Source organism: Cynocephalus volans, chromosome 14 (assembly GCF_027409185.1).
Source record: "Cynocephalus volans isolate mCynVol1 chromosome 14, mCynVol1.pri, whole genome shotgun sequence".
Taxonomy (NCBI): Eukaryota; Metazoa; Chordata; class Mammalia; order Dermoptera; family Cynocephalidae; genus Cynocephalus; species Cynocephalus volans.
In genome coordinates this window covers 23,527,348-23,544,211 of record NC_084473.1, presented here as the reverse complement: position 1 = coordinate 23,544,211, position 16,864 = coordinate 23,527,348, and the positions used below count along the sequence as shown (strand labels likewise).

At 35.6% G+C, this 16,864-nt stretch overlaps 1 protein-coding gene and 2 non-coding genes across 10 annotated transcripts in view; 2 read left to right on the top strand and 1 right to left on the bottom strand.

The window, feature by feature from the left end:
• ITSN2 (intersectin 2) overlaps positions 1 to 16,864 on the top strand; it is a 151,455-nt gene that overhangs the window by 54,372 nt on the left and 80,219 nt on the right. For all 8 annotated transcript variants that reach the window (XR_010021705.1, XM_063079010.1, XM_063079011.1 and 5 more), the window contains exons 8-15: positions 194 to 333; positions 5,385 to 5,448; positions 6,021 to 6,158; positions 6,600 to 6,685; positions 7,387 to 7,649; positions 8,756 to 8,905; positions 12,610 to 12,750; positions 14,064 to 14,151. Coding sequence is in view for 7 of the 8 variants with exons in the window: in XM_063079010.1 (XP_062935080.1) it covers positions 194 to 333; positions 5,385 to 5,448; positions 6,021 to 6,158; positions 6,600 to 6,685; positions 7,387 to 7,649; positions 8,756 to 8,905; positions 12,610 to 12,750; positions 14,064 to 14,151 (1,070 nt within the window). In the remaining variant the exon portion in view is untranslated. The remainder of the gene's footprint in view (positions 1 to 193; positions 334 to 5,384; positions 5,449 to 6,020; positions 6,159 to 6,599; positions 6,686 to 7,386; positions 7,650 to 8,755; positions 8,906 to 12,609; positions 12,751 to 14,063; positions 14,152 to 16,864) is intronic.
• On the top strand, positions 1,106 to 1,213 carry LOC134363481 (small nucleolar RNA U13). The gene has a single exon (XR_010021731.1). It is a non-coding gene; the product is annotated as a small nucleolar RNA U13 (small nucleolar RNA).
• Positions 11,140 to 11,213, bottom strand: TRNAI-GAU (transfer RNA isoleucine (anticodon GAU)). Its single transcript has one exon. It is a non-coding gene; the product is annotated as a tRNA-Ile (tRNA).

Below are 16,864 nucleotides of genomic sequence, written 5' to 3'. Positions count from 1 at the left end.
CTGTGATTCATATGGTATTTGCTTTACTAATAATAATCATAATGGCTTAAATTTAAGTTTTTAAAAAAATATTAAATGCAAAAGTAATTACCATTGTATTAGTAGATATGATTCTTAACGTCTTTGTCTTATGAAGTTTAATTAAGTGTGTTTTATTTAGTAACATAAAAATTTTAAATAAATTTTGTTATAGCTCAACTTCCTCAACTGCTTCACTCTCAGGGAACTCGCCCAAGACTGGGACCTTGGAGTGGGCAGTTCCTCAGCCTTCGAGATTAAAATATCGACAAAAATTTAATAGTCTTGACAAAAGCATGAGTGGATACCTCTCAGGTAAGGAGAAATGTACTTCCACTGAAGAACTTTTATTTGAATTTGTACTTTGTAGATCATCTAAAGTTTTAACAGCCAAAAAATTTAGCAGGCATTTGATAAATACAAATATTGTAAGTTGTGTAAGAAACAGAGATGGATCCAACTTGATTGCCTTCTTCATAGTTCTTACAGTGAAGGATAGCACACAGATATTATTGGAAGAAGACCCATCCTTTTTTTTTTTTTTTTTTTAAAGATGACCGGTAAGGGGATCTTAACCCTTGACTTGGTGTTGGCAGCACCACGCTCAGCCAGTGAGCGAACCGGCCATCCGTATATGGGATCCGAACCCGGGGCCTTGGTGTTATCAGCACAGCACTCTCCCGAGTGAGCCACGGGCCGGCCCAGAAGACCCATCCCTTGAGAATATCAAACTTCATCCTCTAAGCTTGTAATGAATGGAGAACCTCAAATCACAAGGGAGAGTTTGTGGAACTTAGCATCAGCTGCTTTGCCCGAGAATCCTCATTGGGCCTTTTCTCTGCTTGCCCTTGCTAGAACCTCAGTTTAATGCTCTAATCCAAATGTGTCCGTAAGACTTGACCTTAGATCCTTGTAGAACATTTGAGTCCAGGCTAGAACATTATTTAAACTTTGTTAATAGGGAATATAAATAGAGGGTAATAGGCAAGTAGAGTTCCCACTTTCTAACTTTCCCATTCCCTCTTCACTCAGCAAAAAATTATGATTTAGGACAGGATAAAGTAAGTATTTAAAAATAACAGAGCTGATTTTTTTTATGATTCATAAGTGTGATGATTGGAGTTTCACACTATTGTGTGAGATGTGCCTCCCTCAAACCTCCTCACAATGATGTCAACACATTACCTGTCTGACATAAAAAAACGAAAAAAAAAACCAGAGCTTTAAATGCTAGGGAACATAGAATTGGAGATATTAATATGAAGCAATCAGATAAAATATCTTATTGGAAGAAAGCATTTAAATGCTCCATCATGAAAGAAAAAGTTAGGATTTGAACAGATAGAGATTGAAGGTGAGGGCATTTGAGGCTGATAGAGAAGAAATCTTAAGAGCATAAAGTGCATGGTGTGTGTGGAGAATAAAAAGTCTGTGAAATAGGAATATAGCATCTCTAGTTGTGCAGTGGGTAAAGGGAGGAGTAATGCTTTTGGAGTTGATTGGACGAGCAAAAATACACAACATTTTCTTTAAATATATGTACCTATGTGATAAAAACTTTTTTTTAAGCATGGGAGTTATGTACACAAAATTCAGGACAGTGGTTACTTTTTGTAGGGAAGACACAGATAAAGTCAGGGAACACGGATAGATTCAAGGCATTTAGTAATAATCTAGTTAAGATGGGTAATAGGTTCATGGATGACATTTATTATTATACTTTATAACTTACATATGCACTATATATTTTTATATGTATCTATTATTACATAACTAAGATTTTTATGAAATTACATGAAACAAGATATATTTTTAAGTCGCTTTTAAAAAAATCTCAGGGACCCGGCCCGTGGCTCATGTGGGAGAGTGTGGTGCTGATAACACCAAGGCCGTGGGTTCGGATCCCTATATAGGGATGGCCAGTTCGCTCATTTGGGAGAGCATTGTGCTGACAACACCAAGTCAAGGGTTAAGATCTCCTTACCGGTCATCTTTTAAAAAAATTTTAAATAAATAAATAAATAATAAAAATTTAATGTCTCTGAAATTGGGATATGTGTTACCATCTTAGCACTGTGTTGTAGTTTTACTGGTAGTATTTTTTTTCTTAGTGTTACATAAAATAATCATGTTTTATAATTGATGGAATCTTAAGTTCTGTGAAATATGGTATTGAAACATACTTGAGATTAATATAGCGTCATGATTCACATTCTTTGAAAAAATGAACTAACTCTTAGGACATTTCATTTGCATTAAAGAAAAATTTTTTTTCAATTTAAAAGAAGTAGATTAAAAACACATGTACAAAATATTCAGAGCCTAAATGTCTATCAGCGGGAGAATGGATCAATAAATTGTGGTATATTTATGTAACAGAATACTTTACAGCAATACAAACAAATGAATTGTTGATACGTGCAACAATATGAATGAATTTCACAGATATTGTGTTGAATGAAAGAAGCCTTAGATTCATTAAGCAACACACTTAAGATTAGTACACTTTATATATGTACTATAAACATAACAGTGTAAACAGAGGTGGTTTTTGCTTTGGGGTATGAAGAGCAGTGAATGAGGAACCGACTGTGAGGAAATGATACCTAATGTTACTTTATTTGAATATGCCACATTGTATGAAGTTTGTGGATTGTGTTGTTTTCAGAGAATGTTGATATTCTGAGACCTACAAGGGTAAAGCTATATATCTGTAGGTAAGAACAGGGTTTTCTTTTAAAAGAGTAGTTATCGCTGTTGCCCTGAAACTAAGCATGAGCCCCAAGTATATGAGGATAGGGCTGACCTGGACTTACATGTTTATGCTTTGTTCAATTAATGTCATACTTGGTGATCTTTCTTATTTTGTTCCTCCTCTCCCCTAAACACAATCTTTGATTTATTCTGATTAATTTATTGACTCAAATATTTCCAAAGTCACATATCTTCTGGGCACTCTCTTAGGCACTGGAATACAGAGAGAAGGAAGACCTGGTTACTGAAGCTACAGTATAGCTCACATAATCATAGTATTTTATTAGTAGTTTAAAAGTGCTGTAATTAATGTAGATGAGAAAGTGACTAACTCTGAGGATGTGAGAGAAGTTTTCACAGAAAAGATGACATTTGAGCTGGATCTTAGGGGATATATAGACTGCTGGGTAGAGAATGGAGGGACTGGCCTTCTAGCAGAGGACAGATGATGTCCTAAGTATTGGCAGACCACGGATGCACGTGATCAAGGAAGGTTTTCTCAGTGCAGTACTCTGCTAGCTCTCTCTGGCCCTTTGTATTATTGAGACTTGGTCTGCACACATATAAAGCCCTGACCCAGTATGCTTTTTAACCATTCACATTCCTTCTCTTGTTTCTCTTCATTGCTCTGTGGCCTAATGCTAAGGGATCTTTTTCCAGTCATCTTTGTCCAACTGCTGAAATATTAGTTATCGAACCTTTTCTCAGTTTTGAAACAGCCTCCCATTTCTCTTTACAGAAGAATTCTTTTAACATAATGACCTCCTCAAATCTCACTTTCTATGTGAAATATGAGTAGTAATTCGTAGGATGAGGCTGGAGCTATTTCCAGTGTTATTCCTTATTTCCATTAAATGGTTAAATAAAAAGATAGAATGAAGATGTTTTAAAAGTTCTGAACATTCAATTGTGTGTTATATAATACATGGTAGCTTTGATTATCAAGTCTTTTGTGTTCATAGCTCAGTAAAACAATGGGTTTAGCTGCGTTTGTGCAGGCTTTGTAGTAGGAACTGTTGCTGTGGAAGAGTTGGCAGACATAATCTCTTGTATGCAGTTATTTTCAATGGTCCTTGACTCAGGGTGAACCCAGAGTGTGGGCTTACTCTTCTGGTATTTACAGCTCTGTCCTCTGGGAATGGGAGGTACAACACCTGCTTTACAAACCGGGAGACCATCCCTAGAGAAGCAGCATGATTTCATCCATAGTCCAGAAAGCCACAGACTAGCTTACCAGGAGTGAATGTTCTTCTGAAGCAGCTAGGGATTTTCTGTTCTAGAATATATTCCCTGGGCTTTCTGTGTGACCGTTACCCTGATACCACGTTACAGATCAAGAAGTTTGTAACAAAAATGTGTTTTTGTAGAAGTTGAACAGTTTACTACACATAGTAAGCATTCAATAAATGTTAGCTAATATTATTATCATATGCTATTACGTTAGTCCGCATTGCACCTTAAGTAGCAGAGAACTTTGGATTCCAAGTTCATTAATTACTTTAGCAAGTATTTATTAAGAATTTATTTTCTAGGCATTGGGCATGCCTTAGTGAATAAAGCAGACAAGGTTTTTGTCTTCTTAGATCTTATTAGCCTGAGAGGGGAAACCGATAGTAAACAGGTGAACAAGCAAATAAATGTTACATTACAAATTATAATATGAGATATGAAGGAAACAGGAAGCTCACTGGATGATAGGGCAGACAGTGGAGACCTTTCTGACAAGGTGACATAAACTGATACTTATAGAGTGAAAAGGATCCAGATATGCAGTGACATAGAATTGTAGAACTTGGTGTTGGATATGGGTGTACTGGAGAGGGAGGGATCAAGGGTGCCTTTTGGATTTCTGACTTGAGCCACTGGGTGGATATTGATGCCATTCATAGAGAAGGGAAGATTGAGGAAGGATGGTTTGGGATGAAAATTAGGACAAGGGACATGGATAGGGATTGAGAGAGAAGTTTTATATGTATTTGGTTTGAGATGCCTATGAAATACATAAGCAGGTTTTTTGGTTGGGTATGGAAGTGTAAACTTAGAGGAGAGATATGGGCTGGGGATATACTTCTGGGGATCATCAGGCTATAGGTGCTGTTTAAAGCCATAGAAATGGATGTGAATACACAGAGAGGAAAGAGTGCCCATGACAGATCCTTGGGGGAATGACAGCATTTACAGATTGCTTAGAAGAGGAGGAGTAGAGACAAAGTAACAATCAGAGAGAGAAGAGAAAAATCTGAAAATGTGTTAAGGAAGCTGTGTTTCAAATTGTATTGGGAGAAGGTCCAAGAGCTTGGCCCTTTATACTCTCTGTGTCTGGTGGCTTGTTCCTTCATGTCAGCCACTTGAGTGTACTATTATCTTGCTGAAAGGGCACAGGGGAGCACTTGGTTTTACTAAGTCTAGATTTTAAACTCGTTGAGACAGGGACTGTATTTGATTACTACTGAATGCCCAGTACTTGGCACATGAAAAAAACATTTCGATATTAAGAGTTCCCAGTGTGGCAACAATTTTATAGCAGCTATTTTATAGGAATAGTTATTTAGGTTTGCATGGTTTTAAAGAGGCTAAAGAAATTTTTCTTTATGGTTTTCCCACTCAATCAGGTTTTCAAGCTAGAAATGCCCTTCTTCAGTCAAATCTTTCTCAGACTCAGCTAGCTACTATTTGGTGAGTTTGTCCATTAATTATGGTTTTTAACTACATATCCTCTACTATAAGAAAGAGTTTGTTTCTGCAAAAGTTTATAACTCAAAGATGCTCCATAAAGATTTAAAAAAAAAAAAAAAAAGATGCTCCATAAAAGCAGCCATTTGAAAGTTAATGTTAACCTTGAAAGCAAAAGTGATTGTGAAAATGTTCTTGAGAATTTGGCATTTAATTCTTTTATAAGTAAAACTATTGTTTTCCTTTATAATAATGCCTTCTATGGAGAATCAGAGAATGTCTCATTTTTAATGTATAGATAAGTGTGCTTTGATAGGGGAATTAACCTTGAAATAAGAGAAGCCACCTTCTCAGAAGGGATATTTCCCTTTCTCTTTCAAATTTGCTTCCCTCTTTTGTGCTATGAAAACTTAGGATAAAAATTAACTCACTTTTCTGTGTGTGTTTACATTTCACTACAGTATGTTAACTTAGCAGTTTTACCATTGCTCTTCTTTTAAAAAATAACTCTTCAGACAATATTTTATTTCAAATAGACATCCTTTCTAGGTTGTGAATTTTCACATTTTCTTTAGGACGCTGGCTGACATTGATGGTGATGGACAGCTAAAAGCTGAAGAGTTTATCCTTGCGATGCACCTCACTGACATGGCCAAAGCTGGACAGCCCTTACCACTGACTTTACCTCCTGAACTTGTCCCTCCGTCTTTCAGGTGAGTGCCTTCTGGTGGCGAAGCACTATGGTTTTGATCACTTGGCAAATGTGATTTTATTTTGGATTTTACTGAGGACTGTGCTTAGAGGAGAAGTATATATTTGCCCTGCCAGTTGATTTTAGTATTCAATAAGTTACACTGGAAAGGAGTCTGTATTAGAATTAGGTGTGCTTTCACCATGTTATAAATAAGGAAACTGATGACTAAAGAGATTAAGAAAACTTACCCAAGAATGCCCGTGATTTTAATCCATTTCTCTCTGGCTTGAATATCCATATACTGCTGTACATTGTAGCTATAGACCGTATTATGTTTTAAATATCTTTAATATTATTTACTAAATATTAAATTGCTTTAATCATTGGTAGTTTATTTAGTCTAGTCTGAAAATTCCTAGACTGCACGATGCTAAATTTGTTTGTTGTTTGCCTTTTTTAGAGGAGGAAAGCAAATTGATTCCATTAATGGAACTCTGCCTTCATATCAGAAAATGCAAGAAGAGGAACCTCAGAAGAAATTACCAGGTAGCACTGAGTGTCTAAGTTGTATATTTACAGTGAGTTCTTTTAAATTTTAGCTTAAATATAAATGAGTATATAGAATTTTTACATTTTTAATATTGTATATGCTATATGAGAAAATTATTTGATGGATGGGATGGATTTTGACATCCATAAAATTAAGATTGTCAAAATTTGAAGAAGAGCATGCAGGAAGAAGAGACAGTGTCTGTATTTGGCAAGAATGTAGGCATGTAAGTTAAAGTGGTTCTCCTAGTTTAGACAGAATCATTAGAGCAAGCTTTGTTATGAGATTTTTAGCTTTGAAAAAGAGTTTAAATAATTGTTGAAAAAGCACATATGTAGTTGTTTTAAAATATTGAAGTTAATGACGTACATAAAATAAAACAAGTGTATAACAACCACACAGCTTTGGTTGTCCTTGAAGAAAACTGAGAAAAAAGTTGAAAAAGTATTTTTATTGGGTGGGATAGTAAAATTATTTCTCTCTTAGGTGGATTCAAACTTAGAAATTTATTTTTCTAAAAATGCATATTTTTAGAAGAAAGTAAATGTTTTCCTATTTACATTTGAGTTAAAATTACCCTTAGAAGTACCTAAGAGTACAAGTACTGAAGTGATCACAAGGCATACATCTGTTGAAACTAGATTACAGATTCTGTGGGCTCTTATGTATGAGAATGCTTATGGCATACTTTATTTAGTTACTTTTGAGGACAAGCGGAAAGCCAACTATGAACGAGGGAACATGGAACTAGAGAAGCGACGCCAAGCCTTGATGGAGCAGCAACAGAGGGAGGCAGAACGTAAAGCCCAGAAAGAGAAGGAAGAATGGGAACGAAAACAAAGAGAATTACAAGAACAAGAATGGAAGAAGCAACTTGAATTAGAAAAACGCTTGGAGAAACAGAGAGAATTGGAAAGACAACGGGAGGAAGAAAGGAGAAAAGACATAGAAAGACGAGAGGTTATTTCTAACTTATTTTATTTCTCAGGAAATTATTACACTTAATAAGTAGGGCTGGCCAGTTAGCTCAGTTGTTTAGAGTGAAGTCTTGTAACACTACTGTCAAGGGTTAAAATCCCCCTTCCAGCCAGCCATCAAAAAAAAAAAAGTGACCACATTCATTTGATTAAAAAAAGCTTATTTTTTTTAAAAAAAGTAAAAAAAATAAATAAATAAAATAAATAAAATTCTTACATACGAGGGGGCTTCAAAATGTTCATGGAAAGATTTATATTATCTTTATCAGCATTAAAATGTTTTATATACAAAAAAAAAAGCTTATTTTTGAATTTTTGTTGTCTTTTCCTCTGCATCATTTTATTCTTACTTATTCTATACAAATCTGACTCTTCCTTCCCTTGAGGAGGGAAAGAGGGTTCTTGCATGTAATGGATTTTCAGAGCTGGTTGAGTGGTAGAGAAAGCATCTCTGCAGGAGATCTCTCAATCAAAGGAGGATTAACTGCAAAGCTAAGTTGAGCGAATAGCTAAGATTCGTCAGCCAGCAGAAGGAGTCAGTTTGAGCAGGTCATTAAACAAAAGCAAGTTTAGGATCTAGGGTCCAAGGAATTGAAGAGGCAGAAAGGTGAAAATGAGGAATTGAAGGTATAGAGAGGAATTAAGAGGATGGCTTTGTGCAGGTCCTTGGGATAGTGTTGTATGGGGTCCCTAGGAGAACTGGCTGTGTTTTAAGGGGCCAAGGATGAAGTACGCAGAAGGATACAGTGCACTGAAATAATGTAAATAGAATTTTTTTTTCCTGATACCAGAATAGAGGTGTAATTATTCCTATTAACATTTATATTTATGAAGTCATCCTTTTGCTTATTAAGAGAAAAGTGACTGTAACGCAAGGTGATCCTGTGAAGCAACCAAAAAGTCTGATGGCTGAGGCCACTTTTGTGGAACACTTAGTTTAGGCCCATTGATAAAACTAGATTTGCCCAGTTACCCTTGGCACTATAGCCTATTAAGTGCTAAATGCTACCTCACATTTATCTTTGTCATTCCATCAGTTTTTGAATGATACAGAGTTTTTAATATAAAAATTAACTTTTTTATTTTCAGGCAGCAAAACAGGAACTTGAACGACAGCGTCGTTTAGAATGGGAGAAAATTCGTCGACAGGAGCTTCTCAATCAAAAGAATAGAGAACAAGAAGAAATTATCAGGTTAAACTCTAAAAAGAAGAGTCTTCATCTTGAGTTGGAAGCACTGGTATGGCTAAAGTTCAAGTGAAATTTATCCAAACGATGCTAGAGTTATCTGTTGAAAAATGTAATTGTATTTGAAATCTACCTCACAAATAAATTATGTTTTATTGTAATTAGTCATGTTTTCATATATACTTTTAATAGACTGGGCAGTATAATTTACTGGGAAAGGATAGAGACTCAGAATGCTGAGGAATTATGTTGTAGTCTCAGTTTAGATGCTGATGAGTCATGTATTCTTGGGCAAGACATTTCCACATTGACAATAAAAAGTCATGCTAGTTCAGTAATTTTCAATTTTCAACTTGGTCTGTGGAAGATGGACTGCACAGAAGACTAACCAGAGGCATTGAAGGGAAGCCCAGGCAGCAGAACAGTGGTCTTCTCACTCCAACTCTTCCCACATTTCACAGCAGAGAAGCTCCACAAATATCTGCTTTATTTTTATTGTGGTTGTATCTAAAGTTTGCTGGGGAAAAAAGAGTTCTACTTTAAAAGGAAAAATGAGTTAAAACTGCTGACATAAATTATCTCTTATGATTCTTTCCAGTTCTGCAGGACTATAGTTTTTAACTAATATTGACTACTATGCTTACCAATTTTTACAGATCAGATGTGAGTTACGTTGTTATTTATTTATTTTTTATTTATTATGAATATTCATGAGATACAAAGCTGATTGTTCCCCCCTCCTGCCCATGATGTGGGGTCCAGATTCATACCAGGGGCATACCCATTACCAGAAATTACTTTTGTACCCTTTGTCCCCTGCCAATTATCCTCCAACCTCCCTCCCCTTCCCCCTCTCCCCTCAACTCCAATTTGTAGCCCTAGGAATGTTCCCTCCCTCTGTTGGATCATGGCACTACTGTGGACTCTCTTTCGTGCCTTCTTTCTCTCTTAGCTCCCACATATGAGTGAGCACATGCGGCATTTATCCCTCTGTGCTTTGCTTGTTTCACTCAACATAAGTTTCTCCAGGTTCATCCATATTGTTGCAAATGGGAGTATTTCATTCTTTTTTATGGCAGAGTAGTATTCCATAGTGTATATATACCACAGATTCCTTATCCAGTCATCTATTAATGAACATTTAGGTTGGTTCCATATCTTGGCTATTGTAAACAGAGCTGCAATAAACATAGGAGTGCAGGTATCTCTTTGACATGAAGATTTCCATTCCTCTGGATATAGACCCAGAAGAGGGATTGCTGGATCATATGGAAGATCTATGTGTAGTTGTTTAAGAAACCTCCAAATTGTTTACCAAAGTGGTTGTACTAATTTACAGTCCCACCAACAGTGCAGTAGTGTTTCCTTCTCTCCACACCCTTGCCAGCATTTGTTATTCACTGTCTTTTTGATTATTGCCAGTCTAACTGGAATGAGGCGGTATCTCAATGTGGTTTTAATTTGCATTTCCCTGATGAGTAGTGATGTTGAGCATTTTATCATGTACCTGTTGGCCATTTGTATGTCTTCCTTTGAAAAATGTCTATTCAGCTCTTTTGCCCATTTTTTAATTGGGTCGTTTATTTTTTTACTGTATAATTGCTTGAGTTCTATGTATATTCTGGATATTAGTCCTTTGTGGGATACATCGTTGGCAAAAATTTTCTCATACTCTGCAGGTTGTCTTTTCACTCTGCTGATTGTTTCTTTTGCTGTGCAGAAACTTTAGTTTGATATAGTCCTATTTGTTTATTTTTTCTTTTGTTGCTTGTGCTTTTGGGTTCATGTTCATAAAGCCTGTGCCCTGACCTAACTGCTGAAGTGTTTTACCTATATTTTCCCTTAGTAATTTTACAGTTTCGGGTCTTATACCTAGGTTTTTAATCCATTTTGAGTTGATTTTATTGTATGGTGAGAGATGCATATCTAGTTTCATTCTTCTGCATGTGGATATCCAGTTTTCCCAGCACCACTTGTTGAAGAGGCAGTCTTTTCTTCAATATAGATTTTTGTTGCCTTGGTCTAATATCAGATGGCTGTAAGCCTGAGGTGTGATTTCTGGGTTCTCTATTCTACTCCACTGGTATGAATGTCTATTTTTATACCAGAGAGAGTTAAGTTGTTAAATGGCTTTGTTTGAAATTCAAGGTGAGAAAATACTACAACCCTAGAATACCATAAGGCTGACCCGATAGTATAATAGAGTTTCACAAAAATGTGTGTCTAGCCGTGTGGTCTAGCTAAATTTATTTTTTAAATTTTTAAATTTTTTATTGTTTTAGCAGCTGGCCAGTACAGGGATTGAACCCTTGACCTTGGTGTTATCAGCACTACACTCTAACCAACTGAGCTAACTGGCCAGCCCTGGATTAGCCAAATTTAGATATTGTCTAATTGTAGTCCAACATTTTATTTTGTTGATGACTTGAGTTACATTAAAAAGTTATTTTTTGAATTAAAAAAATTTCACGATAACTTTAGTCAGAAAGGTACTATTTTATGCCTTAAATTGGATGGGAATATACACTACAATTACTAATCATGCCATAGTACTACAAAATAGGCCTAAAAACCTTAACTTCTTTGTGTTACTTGGATATCTGTCTGAATCATCATCTTGACTGTATATTTTTCCTTAAAAATATAATTGGAGGGACCTTAAGATTTTTAAGTAGGGATTTCATTTCTCCTCACCCCACTATATTAATTTGCTAGTGGTACCATAACAAAATACAACAGACTGGGTGACTTAAAAAGCAGAAATTTATTTTTCACAGTCCTGGAGGCTAGAAGGCCAAGATCAAGGTGTCTTGCAGATTCGGTTTCTTGTGAAGACTCTCTCCATGGCTTGCAGGTGGCTACCTTATTGCTGTATCCTCACATGGTCTTTTCTGTGTGCACATACATCTCTGGTGTGTTTTGTGTGCAGATTTTCTCTTCTTGAAAGGACACCAGTCAGATTGGATTAGAGCCCACCCATATGACTTCATTTAACCTAAATCACCTTTTTAAAGGCCCTATTTCCAAATACAGTCAAATTCTGAGGTACTAGGGGTTAGGATTTCAGCATATGAATTTTGGGAGGATACAATTCAGCCCATAACACCCCACCTTACCCTTCTTCTTAGGCCCCATCAGGAATCTCTGCTCTTTGTTTTTTTATGTTTTTCCCCCCACAACCTCTTAGAAAAAGGGGAAGAAAAAGGTACTGCTTGCTTAATTAAGGAAAGGAATATTAGTATAGGAGAAAAGAATTGTTGCCGAAAAGGTCCTCCTGGGCACTGTTTAATTAGAGGAAATTAGATGGAAGCATTAATGGTAGAAAGGGAAACTCAGAGAAGGTAATGCCAAATGGTACGTGTAAACATTTATTCCTCTTCATTATTCTTTGAGATTGTCTCTTATGTTAATATTATAAAATAATGCTGAATATTCAGAAAAAAATTCAGTGTGTTTGTGCTTTCTAATTTCAACATTTGGGCACTTGTGCTCTGAGAATGATGTGTTTCCTGATAATAACTCTCTTGAGTTAACAGGCACAACTCTAAAACATATTCCACTTGGTTTTATGGGCCCAGCACGCTTCCGCTGCGCAACTCTGCTGTGTGTTCCACTTGGTTTTAGATATTTATCTTAGACTGAGTATGAATGATAAATAACGTTTAAAATTTTAACTAAACAAAGTATTAATCTCCTGGTAGGAACATTTTCTACTAGTGTTTTATGTTATCGTATGTTTCTATAATTTTCCTATAGAATGGCAAACATCAGCAGATCTCAGGCAGACTTCAAGATGTCCGACTCAGAAAGCAAACCCAAAAGACTGAGCTGGAAGTTCTGGATAAGCAGCGTGACCTGGAAATTATGGAAATAAAGCAACTTCAACAAGAACTTCAGGTAAGTCCTTTGCTGGCTAAATTGTCCTTAAACATGGGCAGTTACTAACAGTTCTTCATAATAGTGTAGTTTTGTTTTTGGTGTCATGATCCCCTTTGACTCTCTGATAGACCTGTGCTATAAATATACACAATCTTGTATATAATATCGAGAAGCCCATATACCTTTTAAAACTCTGCTAGACATCTGGTTAAGTTCTGCATTATATGTAACATAAATGGATATTTATCACTTTGAGTTTTAACTCTTTAATTTAAAAAAATGTTTATACATTTGTCTTAGTCTGTTCCTGCTGCTGTAACAAAATACCTTAGACTGAGTAATTTATAAACAACAGAAATTTATTGCTCACAGTTCTGGAAGCTGGGAAGTCCAAGATCAAGGTGCCAGCAGATTCAGTGTCTCGTGAGGTCTTCAAAGAGGGAGCCTTCTTGCTGCATCCTCACATGGCAGTAAGGACAAGGCAGCTCCCTTCAACCTCTTTATAAGAGGTTATAAATTTATAATCCCATTTAATCACCTCCTAAAGCCCCACCTCTTAACGTTGTTGCATTGGGGGTTAGATTTCAACATATGAATTTTTGGGGGACACTAACATCCAGACCATACCATTCATTAAAATAAGGTCTTTACTACTAATTTTAGGAAATTTTGACTTAAAGTTATTCTTTTCGGGATTGTTGTGAGAATGTTGAATATGTGCCTCGGGGACCTGGTAATTCTGTTCTTTACTTGTGCCGTAGGGTCTGGTTCAATTATTATTGTTTGCAATAGGGGCTCTGGAAGCATTCTGCATCTCTAGAGTCCTCTTACCCAATTTCTTTTACTGTATGGACTGGCAATTATTCTCATGTTGTCACTGCAGATATAGACAGAAGCCAGAAACATTCTGGTTTAAACCTGCTTGCCTGCTTATCTCTGAGTTTTCAGTCCCTCTTTGATATGTACGTATTCATTCTGGAGTGTCATGGCCTGCTTACACACACTGTCTAGCACAAGTACCAAAGGCACCTCTTAGTCTTTGCCTACTGTCATCCATCAGTACACTGAAAATTGTAGGCTTTTAGGCACACCTCATTTACAAAGGCTTTCTTTACTGCCTTTTAAGTTCAGTCATTTACAAATGGATTTATGTTTTAATATTTGTTTTTTAAATCATGCATAATTTCATTCTAATATTCATAAGTTGTAAGTACATTTTTGTGTGTTATCTCTATACTAAGTTTCAAAAGTGATTAAATCATGTTTTAAAGTTCAAAAAATTCTTGGACAACATTACAGAGTTTTAATCAAGCACTACTTCTTTTTATAAGGAATATCAAAATAAGCTTATCTATCTGGTACCTGAGAAGCAATTATTAAATGAAAGAATTAAAAACATGCAGCACAGTAACACACCTGGTAAGTCACTAAGGTTTCTTTTGTCTCTTTTATTCTTTTCTGGATGACCATCAGTCATATTCTGTTACTTTTTAAAAATAGCATTATTCTGTTATAAATAACATTTATAGCCTGTAAGTTAAAAATTTTAAAATAATGTGAAAAATATTAGCACAAATATTAGAACATTTTTAGTAATTAAAAATAAAGAAAAATAAAATAATTATGGTATACATTTCTATCTTATAATATTTTTATATAATTCAGATATCAATAAAGTAAAATGTTAGATCTAAATCTGGCTCCAGCTGGCCTGTTAGCTCAGTTGATTAGTGTGGTACTGATAATACCAAGGTCTGGGGTTGAATCCCTGTACCAGCCAGAAAAAAAATTAAAATGTAAATAAGTAGATAAATTTGGTTCTACATAAGACTACATGTGTATTTTCACAAAATCCTACACGAATTGTAAAGAACTGTTCAGGAAGATACTTTGCTATGGGGCTAAGCCTGGGATTCTAGAGTGACAGCATATGGCAGTATAGGACTAAGCAGACTGGTATGCCCTTCCTTGACCCTTTATATCATCTAATTGTGATTCATACAAAGAATTTTACCAACTTGGCCTTCTGACACATGTGGAACAAAATATTCCAAGATAATTCATGGTACTGTAATGTTTTTCTTGACTCAGGTCCCAATGGAACAAAAAAAACACCTTTATATTTATTAGAATGCCAATAACAACATAGCACACAAAAGGTTTACTTAAAGAAAAGTAGATCTACAAATGGTGTGTTAGAATTGGCTGACATATCCTACAGGTCACCCGTTGAGTTCTGTCAGTCATTCCATTCCAGGGCTCTATATTACACTTGGCTATTTAGGAAGTCCAATAAATAGTGTCCCTCTTCTTTGTCCAAGTTCTGAACAAATTGAGAAATAAGGCAAAGGAGCAAGACAGATGAGACACCAATACCACTTCATTATTGATAAAGCTGATATTGGACAACATAGTTTATCTGTGAGTGGTAAAGCTGCATTTATAAAACACTGGATGCATGAACAAAGGAGAATGCAGGTTTCCTGTGGACAGTTCAGTCTCCAGAAAGCAAGGGCTAGGAAAGGTCTAGGCCGTGCATACCCAGGTATGTATCTTGAACTCATCAGTTAGTGAAAGGGTGTAAAGAAGCTGTGAATGTTGTGCTAGTGATGGGCCCTTTATGTGGAAGAAACACCAGAAATAAAGTTCACTCTTGTGAGCTAATTTCATTATGTTTACTGCCTTCCACTGTTGCGGCCTGCCCATGTCTCCTCTCAGACAGTCTTCTTCGTACCTGATTCATTTCTGTTCAAGGTATATTAGCCACCCCTCCATAGGCATTCCAGAGGCAGGATGAGCCAACCTTCATAATCTGTGCAGAAATATGTCATCATTATCATTATTGTCATTGTTGTTACTATTTGGATTGTGAATAGAATGTAGATCTTATTGGAGACCTGGTAGAGCTATTATTTATCTGTGGAATGTGATCTAATACAGCTGTTATTTATTTTAGCCATAATCCAGTTCAAAATATAAGGGGTCTTCAAAAAGTTCATGGAAAGATTCATATTATCTTTTAATTTCGCTTTTCCACAGACTATTTGAAGTATCCTCATAGGAAGCTTTTGTTTGGGATTTGAAAATCCTGTATCCCTTAACAGTTACCATTTAAGATTACCAACCACATGCCGATCACCATGCTAGGCAGTTTTCATGCATTTCCTTTAATCTTTACAACAGCCCTGTGATACAGTTGTTATTCCCATTGTGCACTTCAGGAAAACTGAGGCTCAGAAAGATTTAAGTAGTTACCCAAGATGGCATCGTGGTGGTACTCAAATTCACATCTGTCTGACTCTAAAGCCCACCATATACCATGTTTTCTCTTTGTCTTACAATTACCTAATGTAGTGCTTGTATATCTAATCAAATTTGGTATTAAAACATGCATCAGTGATGCTCATTATTATGAAGAAATATACACACCTATAAAACTTTACTGATAGACATAAAAGATTCCTGAATAGATATTTTATGTTCATCAGTGATGTAGCTCAACACATCAATTCTACGTCAGTTCTCTCCTCATTCATCAATATATTCAGTTCTATTCAGGTTTCTTTAAATGAAACTTGGCAAGATAATTCACAAATTCACCTAGAAGAGAAAATGCACAAGATTAGGCAAAACTTGAAAAAGAAAAATAATGGTTGGGAGAAGAGACTAGCCCTATCAGACATCAAAACATAAGATATGAAAGTTATAGTACCTAAAATAATGTGTTATTGATCAGAAATAGAAAAATGAGCAATGGAACTGAATAGTCTAGAAAAAGGCCTAAGGCCTATGGCATTTTAGGATAAGATAAAGTTTATATTTAATATCAGGAAAGCATTGGTTTTCAATAAGTGATTTGGGGGACAGTTGATTATCTGAAACGGGTGTGATGAAGCTCTTTACCTCTATGTACAGAAATAAATTCTAGATAAAGTAAGAGGACAAACATAAAAAGTAACTCTAGAAAAAAATTATGAAATAGGAATATATTTTTATAATCTTCATATGAGGAAAGTCTCTTCAAATAATACATAGAGCCATGAAGAAAAATATATACAGATTTTATGACATAAAAATGAAAAACTTTTTCATGATCTCATTTACATTTGGAATCTAAAAAAGTTAAATTCAT